This window comes from Anopheles coluzzii, chromosome X, assembly GCF_943734685.1.
Source record: "Anopheles coluzzii chromosome X, AcolN3, whole genome shotgun sequence".
Classification (NCBI taxonomy): domain Eukaryota; kingdom Metazoa; phylum Arthropoda; class Insecta; order Diptera; family Culicidae; genus Anopheles; species Anopheles coluzzii.
In genome coordinates, this window is record NC_064669.1 from 6,124,774 (window position 1) to 6,146,533 (window position 21,760).

General features: G+C 48.9%; 5 protein-coding genes across 6 annotated transcripts in view; 3 read left to right on the forward strand and 2 right to left on the reverse strand.

Moving 5' to 3' along the window:
- Positions 1–21,760, forward strand: part of LOC120961686 (uncharacterized) — a 395,308-nt gene that overhangs the window by 348,688 nt on the left and 24,860 nt on the right. The window lies entirely within an intron of this gene.
- Positions 303–7,588, forward strand: LOC120955922 (uncharacterized). The gene is made up of 5 exons (XM_040377162.2): positions 303–863; positions 6,384–6,563; positions 6,637–6,844; positions 6,927–7,218; positions 7,306–7,588. Exons 1-5 carry the CDS (start codon positions 801–803, stop codon positions 7,481–7,483), a joined length of 921 nt encoding a protein of 306 aa, XP_040233096.2. The 5' UTR covers positions 303–800; the 3' UTR covers positions 7,484–7,588.
- On the forward strand, positions 8,986–9,483 carry LOC125908275 (deleted in azoospermia protein 2-like). The gene has a single exon (XM_049610901.1). The coding sequence runs from the start codon at positions 8,986–8,988 to the stop codon at positions 9,481–9,483; it is 498 nt and encodes a 165-aa protein (XP_049466858.1).
- LOC120955067 (cardio acceleratory peptide 2b) lies at positions 12,133–16,075 on the reverse strand. Its single transcript, XM_040375554.2, has 3 exons — positions 15,586–16,075; positions 13,533–13,682; positions 12,133–13,453 (listed from the first exon to the last, which is right to left on the reverse strand). Exons 1-3 carry the CDS (start codon positions 15,674–15,676, stop codon positions 13,161–13,163), a joined length of 534 nt encoding a protein of 177 aa, XP_040231488.2. The 5' UTR covers positions 15,677–16,075; the 3' UTR covers positions 12,133–13,160.
- LOC120955060 (transient receptor potential protein) overlaps positions 16,166–21,760 on the reverse strand; it is an 11,673-nt gene continuing 6,078 nt past the window's right edge. The window contains exons 13-15 of the mRNA XM_040375541.2: positions 21,644–21,760; positions 21,161–21,551; positions 16,166–19,071 (exon numbers count right to left, since the gene is read on the reverse strand). The exon at positions 21,644–21,760 is cut by the window's right edge and continues 52 nt beyond it. Coding sequence (XP_040231475.2) covers positions 18,469–19,071; positions 21,161–21,551; positions 21,644–21,760 — 1,111 coding nt within the window. The 3' untranslated portion in view covers positions 16,166–18,468. The remainder of the gene's footprint in view (positions 19,072–21,160; positions 21,552–21,643) is intronic.

Here is a 21,760-nt window from a genome sequence, read left to right on the forward strand (position 1 = left end):
ACATCACACGTGCAGGCCCCATTTAACCCCTTTCCGGTACCCTTTAAGGCTGATGACGCATCGGCCGACACGAGTCAGAGGGCTCGCACGATTTTCTTAGTAGTGAGATGAGCACCCCTGCCCGAGAGCAGTTGTGACGAGCGCTGGAGAGCACGAGAGAAAGAGAGAGAGAGAGAGTGATGGATGGAGAGTAAGAGAGCGAGAGTACGATCGTCGTAAAGCACAGTCGCGCCGATCGAGCGCTCGATCGACTGTTCGCTCTCTCACTCTCTCTCGGTCTCTGTTGTTAAAGTATTTAATCGTTGCAGGCGAATGCGTCGCTACTAGTAGATGCGCAGTGATCGGAGAGGTCGAAATCGAAGTCGAACGCCACCCCGTTCGCAGATCCCTCGCTCAAACCTGGTGCGGTGGTAGGGGGGACCGTTGTGTGGTAGAAAATTGAGGCGGGTTACGGGTTTTTTTTTTGCGCGCGCGCGCCCTAGCCCAACGTTCCGGTAATTTCCAACGCGTTCGCCAATCATCGTGCGTGTGCCAGGTTACGCGATACAGATTGGTGTGTGTGTGTGTGTGTGTGTAGTGCTTAGTGTCTCTCCGTGGGTGAAAGTGTGCCCTCTGTTTGCTCAAAACAATAACAACAGAAAGAAAGAAAAAAGAAAGAAGCAGCAGCAACGCGTACAGGGTGAAGGTCACGCGATACAGCCCCAACCACCAGGAGTGGAGCGAAAGTTCAAGCGGCTACCCCTTTCCGAGCACCCGCTCGGCACAACCGCGATCAACCAGCGCCGAAAAGCCCGTCGACGATGGGTCGCCATCACCTCAACCTGGGGCTGCTCCTGCTTACCTTCCTGCTGGGCATCGTGTCGGTAAGAGCGGGCGCTTGTGTTTCACTAGTGCGTTGTCGTTGTTGTGGTCGTGGTCCCAGATGAGATCACGGTGGCGCGATATCAATTTCGCCGATCGCATTTGACAGATGGTCGCGAGCGACAACGTTTGCTAGCATGCGGAACCGGCGGAACAGGGACAATCCCGACGGTGGTGCGTGGATAGAAAGATGTGCACGAGCTAATGTGGGGCAGCTGCCCAAAATCGGTGCCCGGCTGGCGAACGGTTGTCATATGGACCCGGTTGCTCAACGCAAAAAGTGACAGCCACAGCGAACGCGTTCGGTTTTTGGCAACAGTGGATGACGTCACGCCGGTGTCGCGAGCGCGTTGCGTAGGTGTGCCGTACAGCGTTTTTGTTGTTGTTGTTGTTGGTTTGTTGTTTCTCGAACACGAAGCGCGGTTTGGCACGGGGAAGGCTCGCTTTTGTTTACACATATGGTGCGGCCCGTTGAACGGAACTAGTGTTGGGAATCCCGCTCAAACAAGGGAACGGAACGGGGAACTAGTTCAGCGTTGCAAAGGAACGGAACGTGTCGCTTGGGTGCAGCTTCTTTTTCTTGCTCTGCTTTGACGCAAACAACCGTTGTCGGTCAAGGCCTGCCTGTACCGCTGCTAGTGGGCCTGGCTTTCGGTGACTCATTGATTACGATTAGCAGGATAGTTAGTGCCGAGAATGAGGGGTCTGAGCCCATGGCGCGCATGTTGTTCAGTGGTGCGAGCAGTAAAGTCTTTACCACGAAACCGACTAAATGTGTAAAATAAACTAATTATGTTGAACACATTCTTATTTTAACACACATCGTTCACTGGTACAGCTTGGCACAAAAACTAAAGAGCTGTCACCCGGCCGTGGGAGCCGCAGTAAACATCCCAAAACATTTTAGTTGATTTTACTTATTTATCATGTTTCATTGTAACTCCGCGGCAGGATTTCTTTTGTTTACAATGTAAACAGATGTATGCCATTCGTAAACAACTCAAAATGAGGGTTTTTTTTAGTTAACAGCATCGGTATCACTACGAAGCTGTTTACACCGGCTACCATGACAGCTCCACAGTATGATTGCCAAATTCCCGGAGCGGAACGATTTTGTGCATCGAAAAGAACGGAACGTTTTTTTTTTTATTTTTACTAGGTTCGATTCAGAACGGCCAACACTAAAATGAACCCAACTGGCCTGGGTTGGCCATTTACATTTTCACGTGCTCTCTGTCTCTCTCTCCCTCTCTCTCTTTCACTGTGGATTCATCTCATCGTATCACCTTTGGCACAGCTGATAGAGAGTGGAGAGATGCGTGTCCGAACCCTTCCAGTGATCGATCACATTGGGTCAGTAGTGAAGGAGAAATAAGAAGAGAAAAACGCACCGGCCGGTACGCGCTTTGCAGGGGACTGGCCCGCGCCGCAACATTCATCCTAACACACACACACACACACACACTGATTTGCGCTGTATACAGCTGTTCCGTGTACGATCGCGAAAAAACCTGGAGCCAAACAATCTGCTCGCCTTCCCACGCCGCTCGCTGTGCGTGTGTGCGAGCGGGACAGACCGGGGCCGGTTCATCACCGCGCTCGCTCGCTCATCCGAGCCGATCCGATCGATCCGGACCCGATCGAGAGTGCGCGCGCGCTCGCGATGAGCCTGTGTGTGCGGCGGGAGAATGTAAAGCAAATGTAAACGAAACAAAATAGAAGCAAAAAAAAAAGCACTCGCCAATATGACGCAACAACGGACCAGGCGAGCACGCTACTAGAGACTGGCAGAATAACCGGACCTCAACGGTGCACGATTCGCTGCACTCGCTAAATCGCAGACCGCAGACAGTTCGCACCTTCGCACTGTGATGCGAGGCAGAGCACTTGCAGCAGCACTTGGAGCATGTGAAATTGGGGCGAAAAGGCGAAATGAGTCACGGTGCTTGCGGGATAGTGTTCTTTTTTTTGTTTGTTTGCGCGAAGTTGTCGCCTTTTCATTAGCCGTTAAAGCGGAAGCACCTAGCAGTGGAGCCTAGAATGAAGCCATTTGGAAAGTGCCTACCGTAAAGATTGGAAAATATTCATCACTCAGGCTCGCCGCGGGGGCATCGGAAGCGTGCCGTAAACTTTTTAGTAGTTGTTAAAACACTCTCCGACGCCGACGGGCTTTAATGGCGGTGCTGTTAAAGTAGGTGCCATGCCGATACCCTCAAAACAAAATCTTCCCCCGCCCGATCTGACTCCCCCTTTAGCGTGAGCATACACCGCGCAAACAAATTCGTCGGACTTTCCAAGTCTTTCGCAACACCCTACGAACTTGTGGGGGGGGGGGAGTGAACATATCTTTACAAAAAAAACGGAAGAATATTAACGACCCACTTGGTGGGGTACCAAAACGGATGGTAATGGGAGTCGCGACCAGTTCCGGTATCTATTTCGAGACCTCTCTTGTTCTCTTGCACTCTCTCTCTCTCTCTCTCCGGTGGCCACCTTCCAGGCCTTTGTGTTCCGGATATGTACGTATCGAAAAAAAAGGCGGAATAGCGTACATCACTTCCGCATCAGCAACACACACAGACAAGTATGAAATAAGCCCGGGAACCCATCAGGGGTTCGGGAAATCCCAGCGAAACATCAGCACCGATATATGTTGATGGATGTGCACGCGCCACAACGCTCCCCTCTCTCTCTCCCTCTCTCTTCTTTTCCTTAAACACCTGTGGGCCCGGATGTGTGTTGATGTTGATGTGAAGCTAGAATTTGTATGGTGGTTCTGCTCTGTCCTGTTGTTGTTGTTGTTGTTGTTGTTGCTGGCGAGAGTGCTCTCTCCCTATTGAATGTGGTTCTGGTGAAAACAGGTTGCGCCTTTGTGTGCTGTGCTGCTGCTACTAGCTATTCCGGTCGCGTCTGTGTGTATGTATTACTTAGGGGATAATTGGCGGAGCGCGACTCGCCGGGGGAATAAAGGACGGGGAAATTTCAATTGAGTGAGATGATTGGCTGGAGTCATCATCCTCCCATACACACACACACATCTTGGCAAGCTGCTTTTTTACTACCCTCAACACTAGAGAGCTCTCTCCCACGGGTAGGTGTATATCTTTAGATAAACAGCCGAACATGGGATGACGTCAGTGAAAGACACACAGCCGTATTTTTTGAGTCTATTATTAAAAGGGCGTAACACAACAACAACAACACACCTTTTTGTCTAGGATCTGTGAATGATACTACTTCATGAAAGGAAGAATTTCCAATCTAAAGTGGACCCTACCGTGTGCCGATTTGAACCCACAACGGGGGCGGGACCCGAAGACCGTTGTGCTGTGTTGTCGCAACGCCTTGACGACTGTACCACGGCGCCGGGTCAATCGCAGCAGGTTATTGAACGTTGAGGTTCATCAATTAAAACACTCTCGCCGCATTTTGCGCATCAATATAGATTACGTCTCCATTAGGGAGCTTGATGTCCATTTTACATATGTCTCTATCAATTCATTGAACCACTCCCGATGCTGGGGAGTGCTTTCATTTAGCAAGAAGAATGCGCTGCTACCAAGCGCCCCCCGCGGGGGTGTGATCATGTGAGCCAGGCAGTGCCTTGCCGCAAAACTTGCGAATGTAGAAGTCATATTCCATTCACTGCCTGCTCCGCCAGTGCTTGCGGTATAAGTAGTTGACCATCGGTGAACCATGACGTTCACCACCCCCTCATCGCCTGTGGATGCAGAAAGATGAAAAAAAAATAGACAATCTGGATAATCGCTCGAGCCTCGTTTGCATAAACATGCAGCTACCGCAGTGCGAAAGTGCAAGCAAGAGGCGAACACGAAACCTGCCCCCACTTGAACGCGGAGCGCACCGGTCAAGGAGCAAGGAACCGGGCAGAAGCTGCAAACGATGGAAACAGCAGCCGGCTGCTTCACCATTGCGAAGATTGCGCGAACAGAACAGCACCAAACAAACCTGCCAGGCCCGGCTCCATCACCTCAAACCATGACCTAGCGCAAGGGCTCAAGGGCGGAAATTTAGAAGCTAAGCCCGCTCCATCCCACTCTACCCGGCTTGTGTTTATTCAATGAGCGAAACTCGCCGGGCCCGTTTAAAATGCGATAGCATCATCTCCCGTATGCAACAGCGTGTAGCGCCGCCGCCCTTTCGGACGTGGAGTGGGCCACTCAGCGCAACGAGGAAGACGAACTCGGCGATGATGGCGACCCCGAGCAGTGCGAGTTGGATGAGCTTTTGGCTATTTTTAGTACCCCTTCAGGTGCACGAATTTATGCACTCGCCAAGCACTACGCTGAATTCTGGGACTCTCGCTGCTTCGTTCAATCACATTACCGTCTGGGTGATGAGGGTTTCTGTTCTTCTTGCTTTCTTCCACTGGCTTCTACCCGGAACAGGAGCAAAATGGGATGCCCATCAGCCCACGGATGCAAAAGGTGAAACGAACACTCCGAAATCCGTTGCCCATTGGTGTCCAATGTGGTGTGTGTGTGTGGTCTTACCAGAAATTGAATCAGCACACCTGCATCTCTAGGACGTACTCCAACATTTTTCTTTTGCTCCAATTCCGACCATTGCTCGCCCTGGGTTTGTTGGTAGGTTTCCATGCTGGCGACTCTTCTGGGACACGACACTAAGCAAATTATTAATCAATAGGGAAGCAAATAGTTGTACAGCGACCGGGAGCGAGCGGAGGCTTAAATTTCAATTAACCGCAAACCGCCGGCGCACGGTACACGAGCACCGGCGACCTTTAACGGACGCTTAGGGGAGCAGCGAAGCGAACGAAGAGTTTCGAACATTATCGGTCGTTTGCGGGAAAACTCCAAACACTGTGGCACACTATGGCAGCTGCAGAAGGGCTCGACACACACACACACAGACATAGACAGAGGGCTACCACGTAGACCTTCAAAGCTGCCTTTACTTTCGGTACATAGCACAAAAAAATGCCACGCCGGAACGGGAACGTACGCTCCGGCGGTAGTCATCGATAGTGAACTTTGACATTTTTCCAAACTTTTCACACAAAACTACCACCAGGCGCAATGCCGATATATAGCGGGCCAGATGCACCTGGTTGGAGGTTGAGAACAGGTGGAAGGACCGGTTTTTAACCGGTCCGGAGGTCGAAAGTGGAGCATGAGTTCCGGAATGACCTGCGATTCTGGGAACCTGGATAACGCATTCCTAATCAGGTCCGGAAGTCATCTTTGGTTTGTGTGTGTGTGTGTGTGTGTGTGTGTGTGTGTGTGTGTGTGTGTGTGTGTGTCTGTCTGTGTGTGAACATTCCCGCTCACATCATTTGTTATTCATCGGCAGTGCCAAAGGGTACCGAACGGACGTTATTGCATGTGTTTTGTACCTGCTTCAGTATAATGCAGCGCAGCTGATAAGCTTCGCCTGGCTGCTTGTTTTAGCGTGCGTTTCGACCTGTCTAGTACCGCCAAAAGTGTGCCCTACCTACTGCCTCTTCACTCATTCTACTTCCTCTGCCTCTGCCAACACAGCTCCACGCCAGCCCGCAGTCGTACGTGCCGCTGATACGCGATCGCGCAATCCGCGACGACGACATGAACGCCAACATCGAGCGCATCTTCCGAAAGGACTTTGGCAAACCGGCGCAAACGGCAAAGGACGGGCAGAGCGACGAGGTGGAACCGTCGCCGACCGAGCTCGTCGCACGGGCGGTAAGTAGGGCGGAACAAACGAAAAAAAAAAGAAAGTGTAAAGACCTTCCCCTTTTGATGTTTTTTTTTGCAGCACCCGAGCGGCGGCAGCACGCGCTCGAAGCAACCGATCGACAAGAACGAGAACAGCCCGCTGCTGTACGTGGTGCGCGACGCCGAGGGCAAGCTGGTGCCCAAGTTTGCCGACCCGCCGAAGGTGCCCGTGCCGGTGCAGCCGGCCGCACAGGAGCAGCAGTCCACCGACAAACCGTTCGAGGAGGGCGACAACTACTTTCTGAAGCGTATGGCGGATCGTGGTAGCCTGCCTTTGGATTCTTCTTTTTTAACCTTTTTGCTCGTTTTTGTTTATTATTATTTATGCAGTCAATGAGCTCTTTACGAACGAGCCGGGAAAGATCACGTTCGAGAATGGGTCCTACCCGCCGCACTATCCGCGCGCCACGATCGACAAAATTCTGCAGAAGAATATGGACAAGTACGCGGACCTGTTCGAGGGAAGCATCAAGCGCGAGCCGCTCTCCACGCGCGTCGACAGCGAGGGCGACAAGTATCTGTGCAACTCGATCGCGCACACCGAATATCCGACCAAGGTGAACGACTACATGATCGTCAACATGGAGAACTTCTTTCAGTCCATCTCGTACGAAACGTGCAGGTATGGGGTTTGGGGCTACGACATGCGACCGCACGGGCAGCTGCCAAAATACTAATTATTATTATTTTTCTTTTTGCTTGGCTGCAGCAATGTGGGCGGCAGATGCAGCAACAGCCACACCGGCCACGGGTACGAGCTGAAGTGCCAGCAGACGTACCGGACGCACAAGCTGTTCAGCGTGGCGCCGAACGCGAACAAGTTCGATCTGGTCGAGGTGACGTTCCCGTCCTGCTGCAAGTGTACGCACGTCCGGGTCGCACCGTAATGATCCCCACCCATAGAGGAGACAGAGAGAGAAACAGAGAGAGAGAGAGAGAGAGAGAGAGAGAGAGAGTGAAAGGAGAAGAAAAGAAAAAAATGCCATAACACGGGACGTGTGTGTGCGCGCGCCACATTGCCCCTCGTATCGTAGAATTAGTTGAGCGCGTTTTACATGTACGCGCCGGACACTCGGTTCGGACATTCCGGCCTTGACTGGCTGGTTAATTGTATCCTTTCGTTTAGCGGTTACTACTGTAAATTACTAATACTACTATTACTGCTACTACTACTACTACCACACACATTCACACCCACTCACGGAAACAATGAGTGCTCTCGAAACGGACTCGCATCGACGCTTCGCTCGACCGAAGCATTTGTAATTGGGCAACGGGCAACGAAAACAACCCCCCCCCCCCCCCCCCCCCCCCCCCCCCCCGGGACCACTCCGGTCCATCAAAGACAGCCCGAACCACCCAGTGACACAGGCATTTAGCAGCGCAAACCCGGGCGCATTGCGATTTTAGGCTTAGTGACGCGCGACTACCAAGTTTTGTTTTTTTTTTTTTTTTTTTTGTTTTTCTTAGTGCATGCCAAATATATAGCAAACTCTGTGTTTTTATGTACTTTTGTCCAATGACAACAAACAAGAGCGTGCGTTTTGTACTTCTACGCCGAAATATCTCCTCAACGGGAGGCTGCACAACCTGTTGCGCACCGCGTATTGGTTGTATTGGGACCGCGGTTTGCAGCGGCAGTTTCGTTTGAAATCATTAGCCCACGAACGTGGTGCGCTAATGATCCGCGACTTGATTGGCGGAAAGGGGACCGCAATAGACTACGCGACCTGCCCCGTTACAACTCCTTTGCATAAAGACTGGGACTGAGTATCCGTTCCCCGCAAAAGCCAGCCCGACGAATCCTTCCCCTTCCTGCGCGGTGGTGTGTGGCTTTAGTGCTGCGAACTTACGGGCGCGTATGGAGCTGAGCCGAGCGTCCGCCGTCCGGTGCGACATCTGGTGCGTGCGGAAGCTGCAGACCCACTGGAGTGGCTGCACTTGCCGAAACACCCGAATCACGGCCCGAAGGCAGCGGCGGATACCCAGGGCGCATGTCCTGTCCACATTCAAATTGCGAGAAAGGATACACCGGCTGTCGTCCGCGGCAGATGCCCGTAGATGCTGTCAGTTATTGCTATAAAGCAAAATTATGGCAACACATACTTTGATGGTAGACTTGCTTTCCCGCATCGAGCAATTTATGGAAAACTAGCGCCAGCGGTAGGCTTTACTTTCGCTCCAACGTTGCGGCGCTTGTCGCTGCACAGGTCTACACATGATCGTGCCTTACTTGGAACTGGCAACGGAACGGATCGGATGGGTCCGGTACGTTCGGTTGAAAGTTTTGTTTTGAATGCGATGAGTCGGGGGAGCGTTGACTAATGGCTCTGACAGAAGAGCATTCAATGTACGTTACAGTTCGCCAGTACAACCGTTCCGACCGAACATGCCGTTCCAGTCGAACCTGCTGTTCCGGTCGAACCTGCCGTTCATATCGAACCTGCCGTTCAGATTGAACCTGCCGTTCAGATCGAACTTACCGTTCCAACCGAACCTACCATTCCAACCGAACCTACCATTCCAACCGAACATACCGTTCCAACCGAACCTACCATTCCAACTGAACCTACCATTCCAACTGAACCTACCATTCCAACCGAACCTACCATTCCAAGCGAACCTACCGATCCAACCGTACCTACTGTTCCAACCGTACCTACCGTTGCAACCGAACCTACCGTTACAACCGAACCTACCGTTCAAACCGTACCTACCGTTCCAACCGAACCTACCGTTCCAACCGAACCTACCGTTCCAACCGAACCTACCGTTCCAACCGAACCTACCGTTCCAACCGAACCTACCGTTCCATCCGAACCTACCGTTTCAACCGAACCTACCGTTCCAACCGAATCTACCGTTCCGATTGAACCTATCGCTCTAACTGAACCTACTGGTCCTACGGAAGCTACCACTTGGATCGAACCTATCATACTGTTCTGGCGATACTACTGTTCCGACCGAACCTATCATTTCGATCGAACCAGCAGTTCCAACTGAACCTCCTAAGTTCAAAATGTTTAACCTAGTTGCGATCGTTCCGTTTGACGTTCGTTCGTTCGTTCAAAGATGAATCGAAACGCATGCAGCATGCTGTACAGGCGTGCAGATTTTTTTTTTGTTTTATCTTGGTATCTGGCCAATGATCTGTCGGTTCAAAATGTTCGTTACAAGTTTGAACCAACCAGAGCATCGGCATCGCACCAGCAAAATGGCAGCTCTATTTATGTTTGCCACCAGTATGCGCTGCTAGCGATGGATTAGGGAACTGGATGAATGTTGGCTTGTTACGTAACAAAATTAAACAAAATCACACAAATATTATGAATGACCAGACAAACTGTATGTTAGAGTGTTGTGGCAGGATTAAGAAATGTATTCTGTTTATTTGCAAAACATTATATTATTGCTATTTTGTTAAAATACTTTAAAATTATGTGCAGGTGGTCTCTGAGATACGCGATATCTCTTATAAGCGGATTCGGAGAAACGTGGTTTTCTAAAATTTCCAGTTCCCTGAGCTAATTGTACTTATGTGACAGATCAATGGTACAATGAATAATTGATACATTTTTATGGAGTTTTTTTAAATTATTTTTAAGGCTACAAAACTATAATCTTGAAACAGAACCATATCGAATGATTCTTTTCGAACCATTTTAAAGAAAATTGCACGAACATTTGTAAGTTTTGGCTGGAATCCGCAAATTCAACACATGCGGAAAGTCAAAATACGCTGGTTCTTCTCGGTATGCATTAATAGCGTATCTTGGGGACAACCTGCTTCCTACAAAAGTATTGCTTGGAAGCGTAGCGGACTCGGTCGTCAAAACTGAGGAAGCAAATTGAAGACGGCGATGATTCATCTGGTTCATTACCTCAAGTCCTAGGTAATAAATTCCACAATACAAATCTTTGAATTATCTGTCAGGCTCAGTTGTCCTTCCGTTGAATTATTTGGGGCGAGTTTGCTTAACCAGCCCAAGACGCATAAACCATGACGCTAATGGTTAAGCTTACCAAATTTCGTGAGATAGATTTCTCGGACAAAATGTAACATATCCCACATTTTCCGTACAAGGCACTCGCTTGGAGATGCGGTAGATATTGATAACTGATTTTCAATGCCTTTTGCAGGAATTATTTCGTCTTCTACATTTGGAATTTTGTAAACGGGAGATCGATTGCCACAGTACAGCTTTATCCATCGCTAGCTCAGCATGGCTCATACCAACATTTAAGAGCCCCTTTTTTCTATGCCGATCGACTCAATGACATAATGCACACACCGTGTGAACAATCTCATAGTGTTTTTTTTTTTTGTCACTGAGATCCAACCTCATAACATAAACAAAATTAAAACAAAAAGCAAGCAGTAACTGCTTGATAGCCTGGACGTACCTTAGGGGAGTTGAGATGCGACGAGTCGAATGCTTGGCGAAAATCATAACGACACGCCAAGCCCTGCTCTCAACTAGCATGTTGACTGTGTACTGCTTACGGAAATGGCTTCTCGAGTTACAGTTGCTGACGATGATTCCTCTTTTGCTCAGTTGAAAAATAGTCGATGGGTCTTAGGGTCGCTCTGAACACACAGACCGAATCTTTGTTGAACTCGTCATTTTGTGTTGATGTGCTACTTCTAAATCAGTTTTGATGGAATTTGGGATACCGTAAGTCATCGTTGGTCCATGCTCCGTATTGTTGATAAGCGTTTGAAGACAACGGATACCCGTGGAGCACATATTCACATGTTTCAGAAATGCTTAAGCCAGCACAGGAAACTGGCTCTTAAAAAAAAAGATTTTTTTCTAATGCGACCTCTGGCGTCTTTTCTAATGCGCAGATTCAGTATGGAATCGGAGGACCAATAGAGCACGATAGAGAAAACCAGCCACTGATCCAACATTTCAATTTCATGCAAACAGTAGCTGCTTTTAAAAAGGGAAGCTTTTTTGAGGAAATAGCTGCGAGACTTTAACTTACGATTTTCAAACTTTCGTCTGATAGCTTGAAATACGAAAGCTTTTCCAGTAGTATTTGGAGGGTACAATATAGAAATTATCAATAAAACTTGCACAAAGGAAGCTTGGGAAAGTTCCTAAGCGTAGCATTGAAAAGCTTTCTGTCAGCTGTCAGAAACTTGCTAAGGAAAGTTTGCGAAATGCTTGAAAAATTGGAAACAATTACTGATGGGTTCAATTAATGTACTTTCCAAATGATTGAAGAGCTTACAATAATTCATTGGAAAACATTTGAAATCATGTTTAGAATCGGCGAATTCAAACAAGATTTCGTTCAGCAACAACAGTAGAAAATATCTCCTCAGGAAGACTCGGACGACTCTAACGGTTCTAACGGACAAAAGACTTCGACGACTCATGATTGCTCTGGGTATGATTTAGCTGTAAACGGAGCCGCCCTAGTTGTATTCGGAACTCGGTTCAAAGTGATGAAGTTGGAGATCCCAAGCAACAACGATTTTTTTTGTAAAAAAGATGTTACATTTCAGAAATTAAAAGCAAACACCAAGTAAGAGTTGATTTCAGTGCCATTTTTAATTTTGTCTAGAATTGTGTGTGTTTTTTTTATTTGATTTGGTTGTGTTAGTTTATTTTTTCCATTATTTACAACAACAATGTCCCATAATTGAACAACGGTTTTATCGGTGTGTTTTGTGTCGTTTTTTTGTCGATTTTCTTGTCTGCCATCTGCAGTTTGCTGTTAGCTAGTAATAATACAATTTGCCTTTTTTTCTTCTTCTTGCTATATCCATCATTTTGCCATTACTGTTGATGCAACTACAACACACAAGACTCTCATACTGAAGACTCCCGTCGGGTTGAGACCATCTAGTGTGTCTATTGGTGGATAACTTAAAGTAAACCAGGCCTACCAGGTCAACGCCGGTCGCTCGGTTAATGTCGGTACAGCAGTACAGGGTCGGTGAGGCGTCGGTGAGCGCGCTGCGAGCATGGAAAACAACGTCAGGCAACTGGGGGAATCGGGCTGCACCAGCAGGCCCATTCCTTCAGCTGCCCGCCAGCCTGCATCGTTATTTCCCATCGCAGATTTGTACTCTCCCGAGCCCCGAGGACCCGCTCGAATTCAGGATGGTGCGGTCCAATAGTAGCCCAGAGCTTGCTCCAGACATTGCAGATTTTATGAGGGTAACATAATGGACTTGGAATTTGGATGATTGGGAAACTAATTACATTAACGAAAGAACTTTTTTGGTCAAGTCCTGCCTAAGTGTCATACTGTAGCTTCCTTCAAGCACGTTCAGGAGTAGTAGTAACAGAACAACAAAACGTATCTTTAAATGTAACACTCAGCAACATCTGAGGACAGTGAACATTGAGGACAATATCTTAGACCTTTGCTTTAGTTGGGTTGTAGCCTAAGGATTACTTTGTTTCTTTCCACTTCATCTCTCTATCAAAGGAAACATCAACAGGGAACAGTGTTCAGCTACACACACACACACGTGAAACGGTGGAACCGGAAATAGCGGAGGGTGCAGGTGAATGCGTACAGATGGCAGAAGTCCACAGGTGACGCTTACAGCTGTTCCGCCTTAAGCTGCTGCTGCTGCTGCTCGCTGCTACCGCTCGCTGCGGCGGCACCGAAGCGGCTCCGTTTTCCCAGCCGCGGTCCGAACCACATGGCGCTGTTGGCACCCGTGCCACCGGCCCGCTTCACGACGCTCTGCTGCTGCTGCTGCTGCTGCTGGAGGTTGCGGGCCGCCTGCCAGTAACGGGCGGCCGCCATTGCCAGCTCCGATTTGCCCGAGCGGCCGACGCGAGGGAACGGCACCAGTCCCTGGCGCTTCATCTCCTTCATCGGGTAGTCTTCTGGCAGGGGTAAACAGAAAAGGAACGCAGCAGGCTATGGTCACAACTCCCAAAGGATGGCCGTGCACCGCTCTCTTACCGTAGTCGTCGGCAGTCTCCAGCGGCAGCATGGCGGACGACTCCCAGTCGAGGTTCAGCTCCGGATCGCTGCGGCCGACGCGCGGAAACGCAAACAGTCCGACGGTGGGGCCCCGCTTGCTCACCCGTCCCACCGACTCAAACTCGGGCGCTACCATGGGGGAAAAAACAACACACACACACACGCACACAACATTCAGATTACATAATGGCGATAAAGGGGGGGGGAAGGCGCCAGAGCGCCATCGGCGATTCTACACGTTTTGCGTGCGGAAAGTGCTAATTGATAACGACCGGTTACGCCTTTGCTGTTGCTGCCTGGGGCTGGTTTGTTGGACCCGTTGCGGCAGAACGCACTGTTCTGCCATCTTTCTGCCCGCGGCGGTGGCTTTGAACAGGCTCATTTGCCAAGCCACCACCATTAGGCATCACCGCACATGCAACAGTCCGCCTTTTGCCCGCCCGGAGCGGCCCGGTTGCAGCTGAATGTGTCGTAGAATTAATCTCGTGTCGTATCACTCCCATCACCTACTCCTTCGTACACCAGTTCCCCATGCAGCGGGAGTATTTACGATATTTAAGCCAAACCTGGAAGGCAAATCCGGGCCGTGGATTCACCACGACTAGGTGCTTGTGGCAATAATCTTCTACTCGTTCGCTGAAACGTTCGTCACTTAAAGTTGATGTGCACAGTGAATGGATTCTAAACTTTGCCACAGAAACGCTCTAGTTGCTTTTCGGGCTCAATATTTGTACGATATTTTCAATGTCTCCTGTGTGAGGTTGAAACCCTTTGTTTTGCTAAATCGATTATCCTATGCCTTACTTTCGCTTACGCAATTTTATCACTTTGACTTTTAAAGCAAAACAGAGAATGTGCCTAAAAGTGTACCAGCTGTTTCAGATACGAATGGAAATGTCAGTAACATTTAGTTGAAGGCCTCAAAATTATATGTATTAAAAGGAAATGATTCTATTTACAGCTTTCTATGTTAGTTCCCAGAAAACTGGACATTTGATGCTCATGAATGTGTGGCAGCAAAGTTAAGGGACTTCAACTGTGATTTTTATTGAAATTAAAAGGAACTTTATTGGAAGAAGCGGTGCATTACCGACAATTCATTTCTTTTAATGTTTCCATATGGGCAAAAACAAGATCGTGAGAGATATATATAATCTATAAATATAACTTCGTATTGATAACTGATACAAAGCCTAAAAATCGTAACAAGCTATTATAGGATCAACTCCGCATCACCCTTGCGGTCATAATTTGAACACACCAAATGTTATGATCTTGCAGGACTAAATTTAACTGTTTCAAATTATTCATGAAAAAAAGCACACTATCTGAATTTTGTGAATTTTGTGACACTTTACAAATGTAATGCATTGTTTTTGCATCTTCAATCACAATTATGATTAACGAATAATATTAATTTAATTTTAAACTGTATCAATCATGAGAGAATTTCAAAGATTTGAACCAAGGCCGGTTAGGTTAGATTGCGTGTTTCGTACGCTAACAATGAGACTAAAGCGGCCGCTCCGTTTCAATACGTTAGTGCTCAACCAAGTGCTCCCGGGCAAGCCGTTATTAATTCGATTAATAACATTCGCACTAAAATCAATCAGTTTCTACGAGTCGATAGCGAACGAACTGCAACTACAATCGACTTGCATAGCATCTAATCTAAAAAAAAACGGATTTTTCATTTTCACACTTTCCTTTTTAATCGACACAGCCCGCTGGCTGCCGTCCCAAATTCGATTACCATTACTCCTGTGCCCGCGCATAATTTGTTTTCTTTTTATTATCACCCACTTTCCACCCGACGACACACACACACACACACACCCACCCAGTGCCCACACGAAGATCCCAAGATCTTCGAAAAGCCATACTTTATCGGGCCGAAGATAACCTGTGTAAACCCCGTTCCCGTTCCCCAAAAACACAGGCACGTTGGGCAAACAGTCGTTAAGCTGGCCCCGGTGCAGCGCCGACAGTCCTTGGCGGGAGTGGACTCGGCTCCCCTCAACCTGCTACTTACCTTCCGCGCCGGCAAGATGTACGGTGACACCCAGCAGTACCAGCGCGAGCGCTACACACACCGGCGGTTTCGCTTGCGAGCCGGCCAACATTATCGCGGACAAGAGATCGGAGCGTGCACGACCTGTGCCACCGGCAAGCAACGGAGCAAATACCTGCACAACTGCACTGTTAACACACACTAACACACACACACACACTCGTTGGAATTTCGTGAGATTGGAGATTTCGGGGAGTTTCCCTGTTGGCAGCAGTGCTGGTGTTTAGTACGCGATGATCGAGCACGGGGTTGAATGATGTGGGTATGGGTGTCCTTACGCGGAACGATCCTCCTGCTGCACTGGCTGGCTGCGGTTCGTGCTGTGACGAGCTGGTTGGCCGGCTAGGCGTCTTATATACTGCCACAGGATCACAGGTACTAGCCGTGGCCGTGTGCAGCAAACCGACGAGCGCTGGACCGTTGAGCGCATGTCATCGGGCGGCGGTGTACCCACGGCGATGAGCCATCCTTCTTGCCCTGCTTGCAATAGCAATACAAAGCATAGAAAGGGGGGGGGGGGGGAAACAAAAAAAAAGGAGCAAAAATCTTCAACCCCACCAGTACCATTCTAAATCCTCCCAGCTCGGACGGCAGTTCGGCAGTTTATCTAACGCCCTCGCAAACTCGCAACAGTAACAGCAACGAGCCGACAGGTGACGTGCGAAAAACGGTGGCCACCACACCGTGGTACAACAGATTCCTTGATTAGCTCGATTAACCAGGCACCAGGCCGGAGCGAAACTTTCCTTTTCCCAGCAGGCCGTGGCTTCCGTCCCGTGGGGGGGGGGGATGTCTGCATCTTCGCGCGGTAACGATTCTTTCATTAGTCGATGCAGTGCGTGTGTGTGTGTGTGTGTCCAAGGTATTGATTTTAAAACTAAATAAAGAACAAATCAAACTGCGCCCCCTCATGCCATCGATCCCGGGGTCGTAGTCGTCGGGACGGGATTGAAACAAATGCGCAGCGATTAATTTTCGTTCGGCCATTCGTTCGGGCTGACCGTTTGGTCCACAGGAAGTACAATATTGGCGTCCGAGATGTATCGCACCCCATGGTGCAAGATGCTGTGATGCTATTTTTGCTGTGCGCGACCCTAGGTAGCATTAGCAACAGGTTGGGGATTGTTTTTTTTACGCTACGACCGTAGTAAGTTCCTCGTTGAGGCAGTCCTGCGGTGTACGACGATGTTTAAATTCAATCTCCAATAAAGTTGCCCAATTTTGTGATGCTCCGCGAGCGTCTGGATGCTCCAACGAGATGGAAGTGAGAAGAGGAGCATAGCGAACAGCTGGAGCTCAGGCTGGCTGGACGATCCCAGATTTGCCAAGATGCCATTATTAGAGCAGCATCAGCTTCAAGTAGTGTGTACGATTAAGTGTCAGTGCAGTGCAGTTTAATGTAGGATGTGCTGGATGCGTTTGCCAGGATGCAGACAGGAAAGCTCTCCAATTAATGAGCGACTGCGTCTTAATTGCTGTATGACTGTGTTCTCCACCAATCGCTACCGAATGTATGTCAATGGGGAATTCTTTAAATCTGGAAGATCTGGAAAGACTCGGCGGATCAAAAAAGAAACTAAGCAGATTAATTTCTCAACAACATATCTACCGCCCCACTACAACAGGGCAGAAGGTAGAAAGGAAAAAAAAACCCACGAATTTGCATCACGAGTTCTGGCGCAATATGGATTTTGTATTCGCGTCTATAATGCGTCCAGCGTTTACTTTATTGCAGCATGTACCACAGCATTATGCGTTCAAACACACCGAAATTGTAAGTAGTAACAGTAATAGTAGTGGTAGTAGTAGTAGTAGTAGTAGTGGTTGCACCAGCAATAATACACAAACAAACACATTCAAAAGTGGGGGGAAACAAGGTACATCTAATTCCTAGTACGTGGCAATGTTAGCAAACTTTGTTTCGTAACATTAATTAATGCATACTCCGTGGGAGGGGGGGGGGGGGGGGGGTCGGTATGTATTCACCCGCTAAGACGTCCCCGTTGCTGCTAAATGCAGAAGCATTCGATGCTCGCACACGCACGCCTGCTGCATGTGTTGCTGTATCTATTAAGCGATGTGATCATTGCCAAATCCGGCCTTATGTGTGTGTGTGTTGCTACGTGACTTCGGTGTAGCTTGTTGTGAGTAGCATCCGGTTCGAAGGACCAAAAACCACCACCAAAGTCCACTCAATCTACAAATGGCGCAATTATGGCGAAGCGTGCACATTGTTAGACCGACGGCTCGCGTCCTTTGCCGCGTTTGGGAGGGAGATTAAACACGAGGAAGAAGAAGAAGAAGAAGAAGAAAAGGATGGAGTGGGAAGGAAAAACAAACACAACTACTACGCTCACGGCAGGGCCATAAATTTGTGAGGCGATAATTTTTGTGTGTAGCAAGGTGTTTTCGAGCGAGCGTCATCAGCCGCGCCAGGGAAGCGAAATGCAAAATCGATAGTGTGTCAATGGATGGGCACGGGCACGCACAGTAGCTGTGGGACGTCACTGGGCAAAAAAGGGCTGGGTGTGGTATGGGGAATTGGAATGGAAACCGCATTGCTTTCGCCCAATCAAAGTGCAAAACAAACAAATTATCGCTAATTAACGATGCTAAGCGGCTTGCCGGGGTTGGTAAGCTGGACCACGCCAAGAAGCTTGGACTACAGCTTGAAGAAGCTTAAAACAAGGCGGCGCAGCGAGTTGCGGGCAGGGCAAAGGGAGGGAAATAAGTCAGTGGAGCACAGTGGCGGGCAAATCGAACGCAACGCCGGTAGCAAAGCAGCGGTTGGCAGCGAAACAGCCCTGTGGCGAAGCTTCTGTGAAAGGAGCGTTTCCTCCCACCCTAGATCCAGCCGCCCAGATTGCGGCCCGTGCTCTTGGACTTGCCGCGGTTCGAGGGTGACGCCTTCGGACCGCCGGTGTCCTCCGACGGGCCGGACGGGGTTGGACTGAGCGTGAGCCGCTCCGGCGCCTTGGACGAGGGCGTCGCCGGCTTGGGGCGGACCGATTCGGTTGACTTGGTGGAACCGGTGGGCGACAGCGTCTCCTGACAGCGGGCAGACCCTTCCGGTGATTTGGTACCCGCTGCTGCTGCTGCTGCTGCTGGTGGTGGTGAGGGTGACTCAATCTCCGGCACGGGATGACGTTCCGGGCTGTTGGGCGGAATCGGCGACACCGGCCGCTCCGGGATCGGGTCCGGCGGTGGTGGCGGGCTAGCACAGCACGGTGTGTCCTCGCGCTCCTCGTTCGGGTCCTCGATGATGGGCGAACGGACGCGCACCTTCGGCCGGGGCTCCGCCCGTACCCCCTCCAGCGGTTCCGCCTCCGGCGCGGGCTCGGCGGGATGCGGCTCCTCCACCGTGACCATGGCCGTGGTCGGTTCAGCCGGCTCGGCGGCCTCCTGCTCGTCCGGGACCGGTGGCTGCTCCCCGCTCGCCTCGAGGTCCTGCCAAACGGAACAGCAACGAAGTTGGTTTGGCAAATTAAAGTAAAATCGAAACTTTTGCAAAGACCCACTAAGGTTATGTCGCTTTTTAATAGTTGGTGACGTGTAATACCTCCAAGGGAATACTGATTTACTTTGAGAATTAATGTTGCCCTCGAACGCAGTTGGTAGTTGTTTGTAAGTCACCCTGTTTTCTTTTCCCAGATGTATTTCTATTTTATAAGCAGGTCCCTCTTATAACAGCGATTCGCTTGTAATTCTAAAAGCTCGTTAATTAGCATTTGCGTTTCTTTCATTTTCATGAGTTTTGAGTCAAGCGTTTATGATCAATTCTCCGGATAGAAGCTTTGATATACAAGGAAAAACATCTCTTTAAAAACAGGTCAACGGCATTTTTCGAAGTGTATACCAGTAGACTCATTGGACTTGATTGGAGCATTTAAATTTGACTTAACTTGTATTATTGTATTATTTCCTACAGTGATTATGAGTTTTGTATTGACGAATTTTTGCATAAGTTGTTGATAAAAACCAAGAGATTGACTTACTGACAACAAATGTCTGCAATATGTAGTGCTTACGGGTAGTGTGACGTTTAAAAAAGGCTTTTGCTGTGTTTACTATAAAACCATACCTAAATATAAGCAAACGACTGATAGACGAATAAATCCCAACGGATATATATGAAGGCCTATTCTATTCTTGCAATTGAGAAGTCTCAACGTGGAGTTGAATATTGCTAAGGAAATCACGCCTACTAAGCTACTAATCTATCCTGCTTTCAATAGCGGCTCAGAGGTTTCTACAGAAATGTGTTAAGTTAGCGAGTTATACACATTAAAGCGTCTACGTGTTCCATTGATTCGAGAGTCGATTCTAGCCAGTCATTCTCGATAAAAAAAAAACCGATCCGTGTTTTGGAGTATAATATTCCAGGTTCACGTTATGAAAAATTTAGTTCTGATGTGTGTTAAAATCAAGTAACGTAAATCATTTTTGTTTCTTTTGATTAATTATCAAGAAATTCCTTATGCTTTTGGGATACATTCAAATTCTGCTTACGTATTTGAAATGCATCGCCGAGAGATCAAGCGATTTGACACCTATTACGATTTCGGATGCCCGTCTCGATGCATTTTTTCTAACAGACTTCCGTAACAATACGCATATTTCAAGAAGCAATCGAGTCAAGTTTCTCGACTCGAATCAAGACAAAGAACAGAAGAAGCTCCTAATGATGCTCAAAAAATTTGAACAGCAACGCAATGTGCATGTAAATGTCGAAAAAAGTCACGAAATGTTTAATAAGAGCATTAATACAGGGGTTTCCCGGGGTGCTCATGGTTGTGGGACACTTTCTTGATTCTTTCTAATGGGAAGTGAACTTCATATGATGGAAATTGGACTCTACGGCACCCTTATTGGACAGGCTCGTTGGAAGTTCCTATTGGATTTGTCCAACAAGGATGCTATAGAGTCGAATTCCCTTTACATTAAGTTCATTTCACGTAAGAAGGAGTCAATAAAGTGTCCCACAGCTATGAGAACTCCTGGAAAACCCTCTAAATGTCCAATAAAGGTTAAATAGACGCTTATTCGATGCGATAGGTTATTTATCCGTTAAAAAAAAATCAGCTTTTCGTTTCTTATGGTGCTTAGTTCGTCTCAGAGGCTGTTTTTAACTGAAAGGTATCACCAGACATTTTCAAGAAGCCTTTTATACGACCCGAAATAGATTAATACCTTCAAACACCTTCAATCATTAGCGGTATAAGAGAAGGTGAACATGAAAATTTGTAATTGTATTCCCCAACAGATTAACGTTACACCCAGTCAAATTAATCTCTTTTCATTGATTCAGTATCATTATCACCTCTTTTTTCATAGTTATTGGCGTGAAATTGTCGAGGAACCACAAAAAAGCGTAGAAGAAATTTTCAATTTAATTAGAATAGATATCTGTCAGTAGAATGCCACTGTGACACTGCTGTTTGACATCTGCCATCCGTTTTTGCAATCCGTCTTGGAGGCAGAACAACGCCACGGCGACGCCGTAACCCTGTAACAACCCACGCCCCGGGCCACTTACGCTGATCTTGTCCTTCATGTCGACCAGGTTCTTGAGCGAGCTGCGCTTCCACGTCTGGCGGCGCTCGTTCTCGAAGGTCGAGGTCGAGGTTTCGCTCGCGCCGGCCGCCTCCGCCGCGGCCGTGGCCGCCGCCACATCCGCCGCGTCCTTCTTCATCTTGGTCGTCATGAACTTGACGTAGGCGACGCGCGTCACCGGCGTCACCTCGGACAGCTTCGGGTTGTACTCGACCAGATGGTCCGTGTCCATCTCGAGCCCCTTGTTCGAGTTGTCCAGTATCTGCTTCCGCAGGCTCTGCCGGCTGCGGCGCATGATCGCCTCGGTCGAGTTGCCGATCGGGTCGCGCGCGACCGTGCTGCGCCGCACCAGCGCATTCCAGTCCTCTGGCTTCCTGCAGGGGAGTAAGAGAAGGCGAGTGATGAACGGCGTACTCTTCTTGCTGGAAGTGTCCCCCACCCCCCACCCCCTGAGAGTAGCACGTACTTCTTCTTCGTGCTCGACTTGTTGCCGATTGCCTTCGCGATGGTGCTGAACACGTCCGCCGGCTTCTCGCTCGGCGTCGCGAACGTGTCCTGCAGGATGCCCTCGACGAACCCGATC

Coding starts and splice junctions, on each gene's coding strand:
- LOC120955922 (XM_040377162.2), top strand. CDS start 801: ATGGGTCGCCATCACCTCAACCTGGGGCTGCTCCTGCTTACCTTCCTG. Junction 864..6,383: donor TCCTGCTGGGCATCGTGTCG/GTAAGAGCGGGC, acceptor CTGCCAACACAG/CTCCACGCCAGCCCGCAGTC. Junction 6,564..6,636: donor CCGAGCTCGTCGCACGGGCG/GTAAGTAGGGCG, acceptor TTTTTTTTGCAG/CACCCGAGCGGCGGCAGCAC.
- LOC120955067 (XM_040375554.2), bottom strand. CDS start 15,676: ATGTTGGCCGGCTCGCAAGCGAAACCGCCGGTGTGTGTAGCGCTCGCG. Junction 13,683..15,585: donor ACATCTTGCCGGCGCGGAAG/GTAAGTAGCAGG, acceptor CCCCCATGGTAG/CGCCCGAGTTTGAGTCGGTG. Junction 13,454..13,532: donor GGAGACTGCCGACGACTACG/GTAAGAGAGCGG, acceptor TACCCCTGCCAG/AAGACTACCCGATGAAGGAG.
- LOC125908275 (XM_049610901.1), top strand. CDS start 8,986: ATGCCGTTCCAGTCGAACCTGCTGTTCCGGTCGAACCTGCCGTTCATA.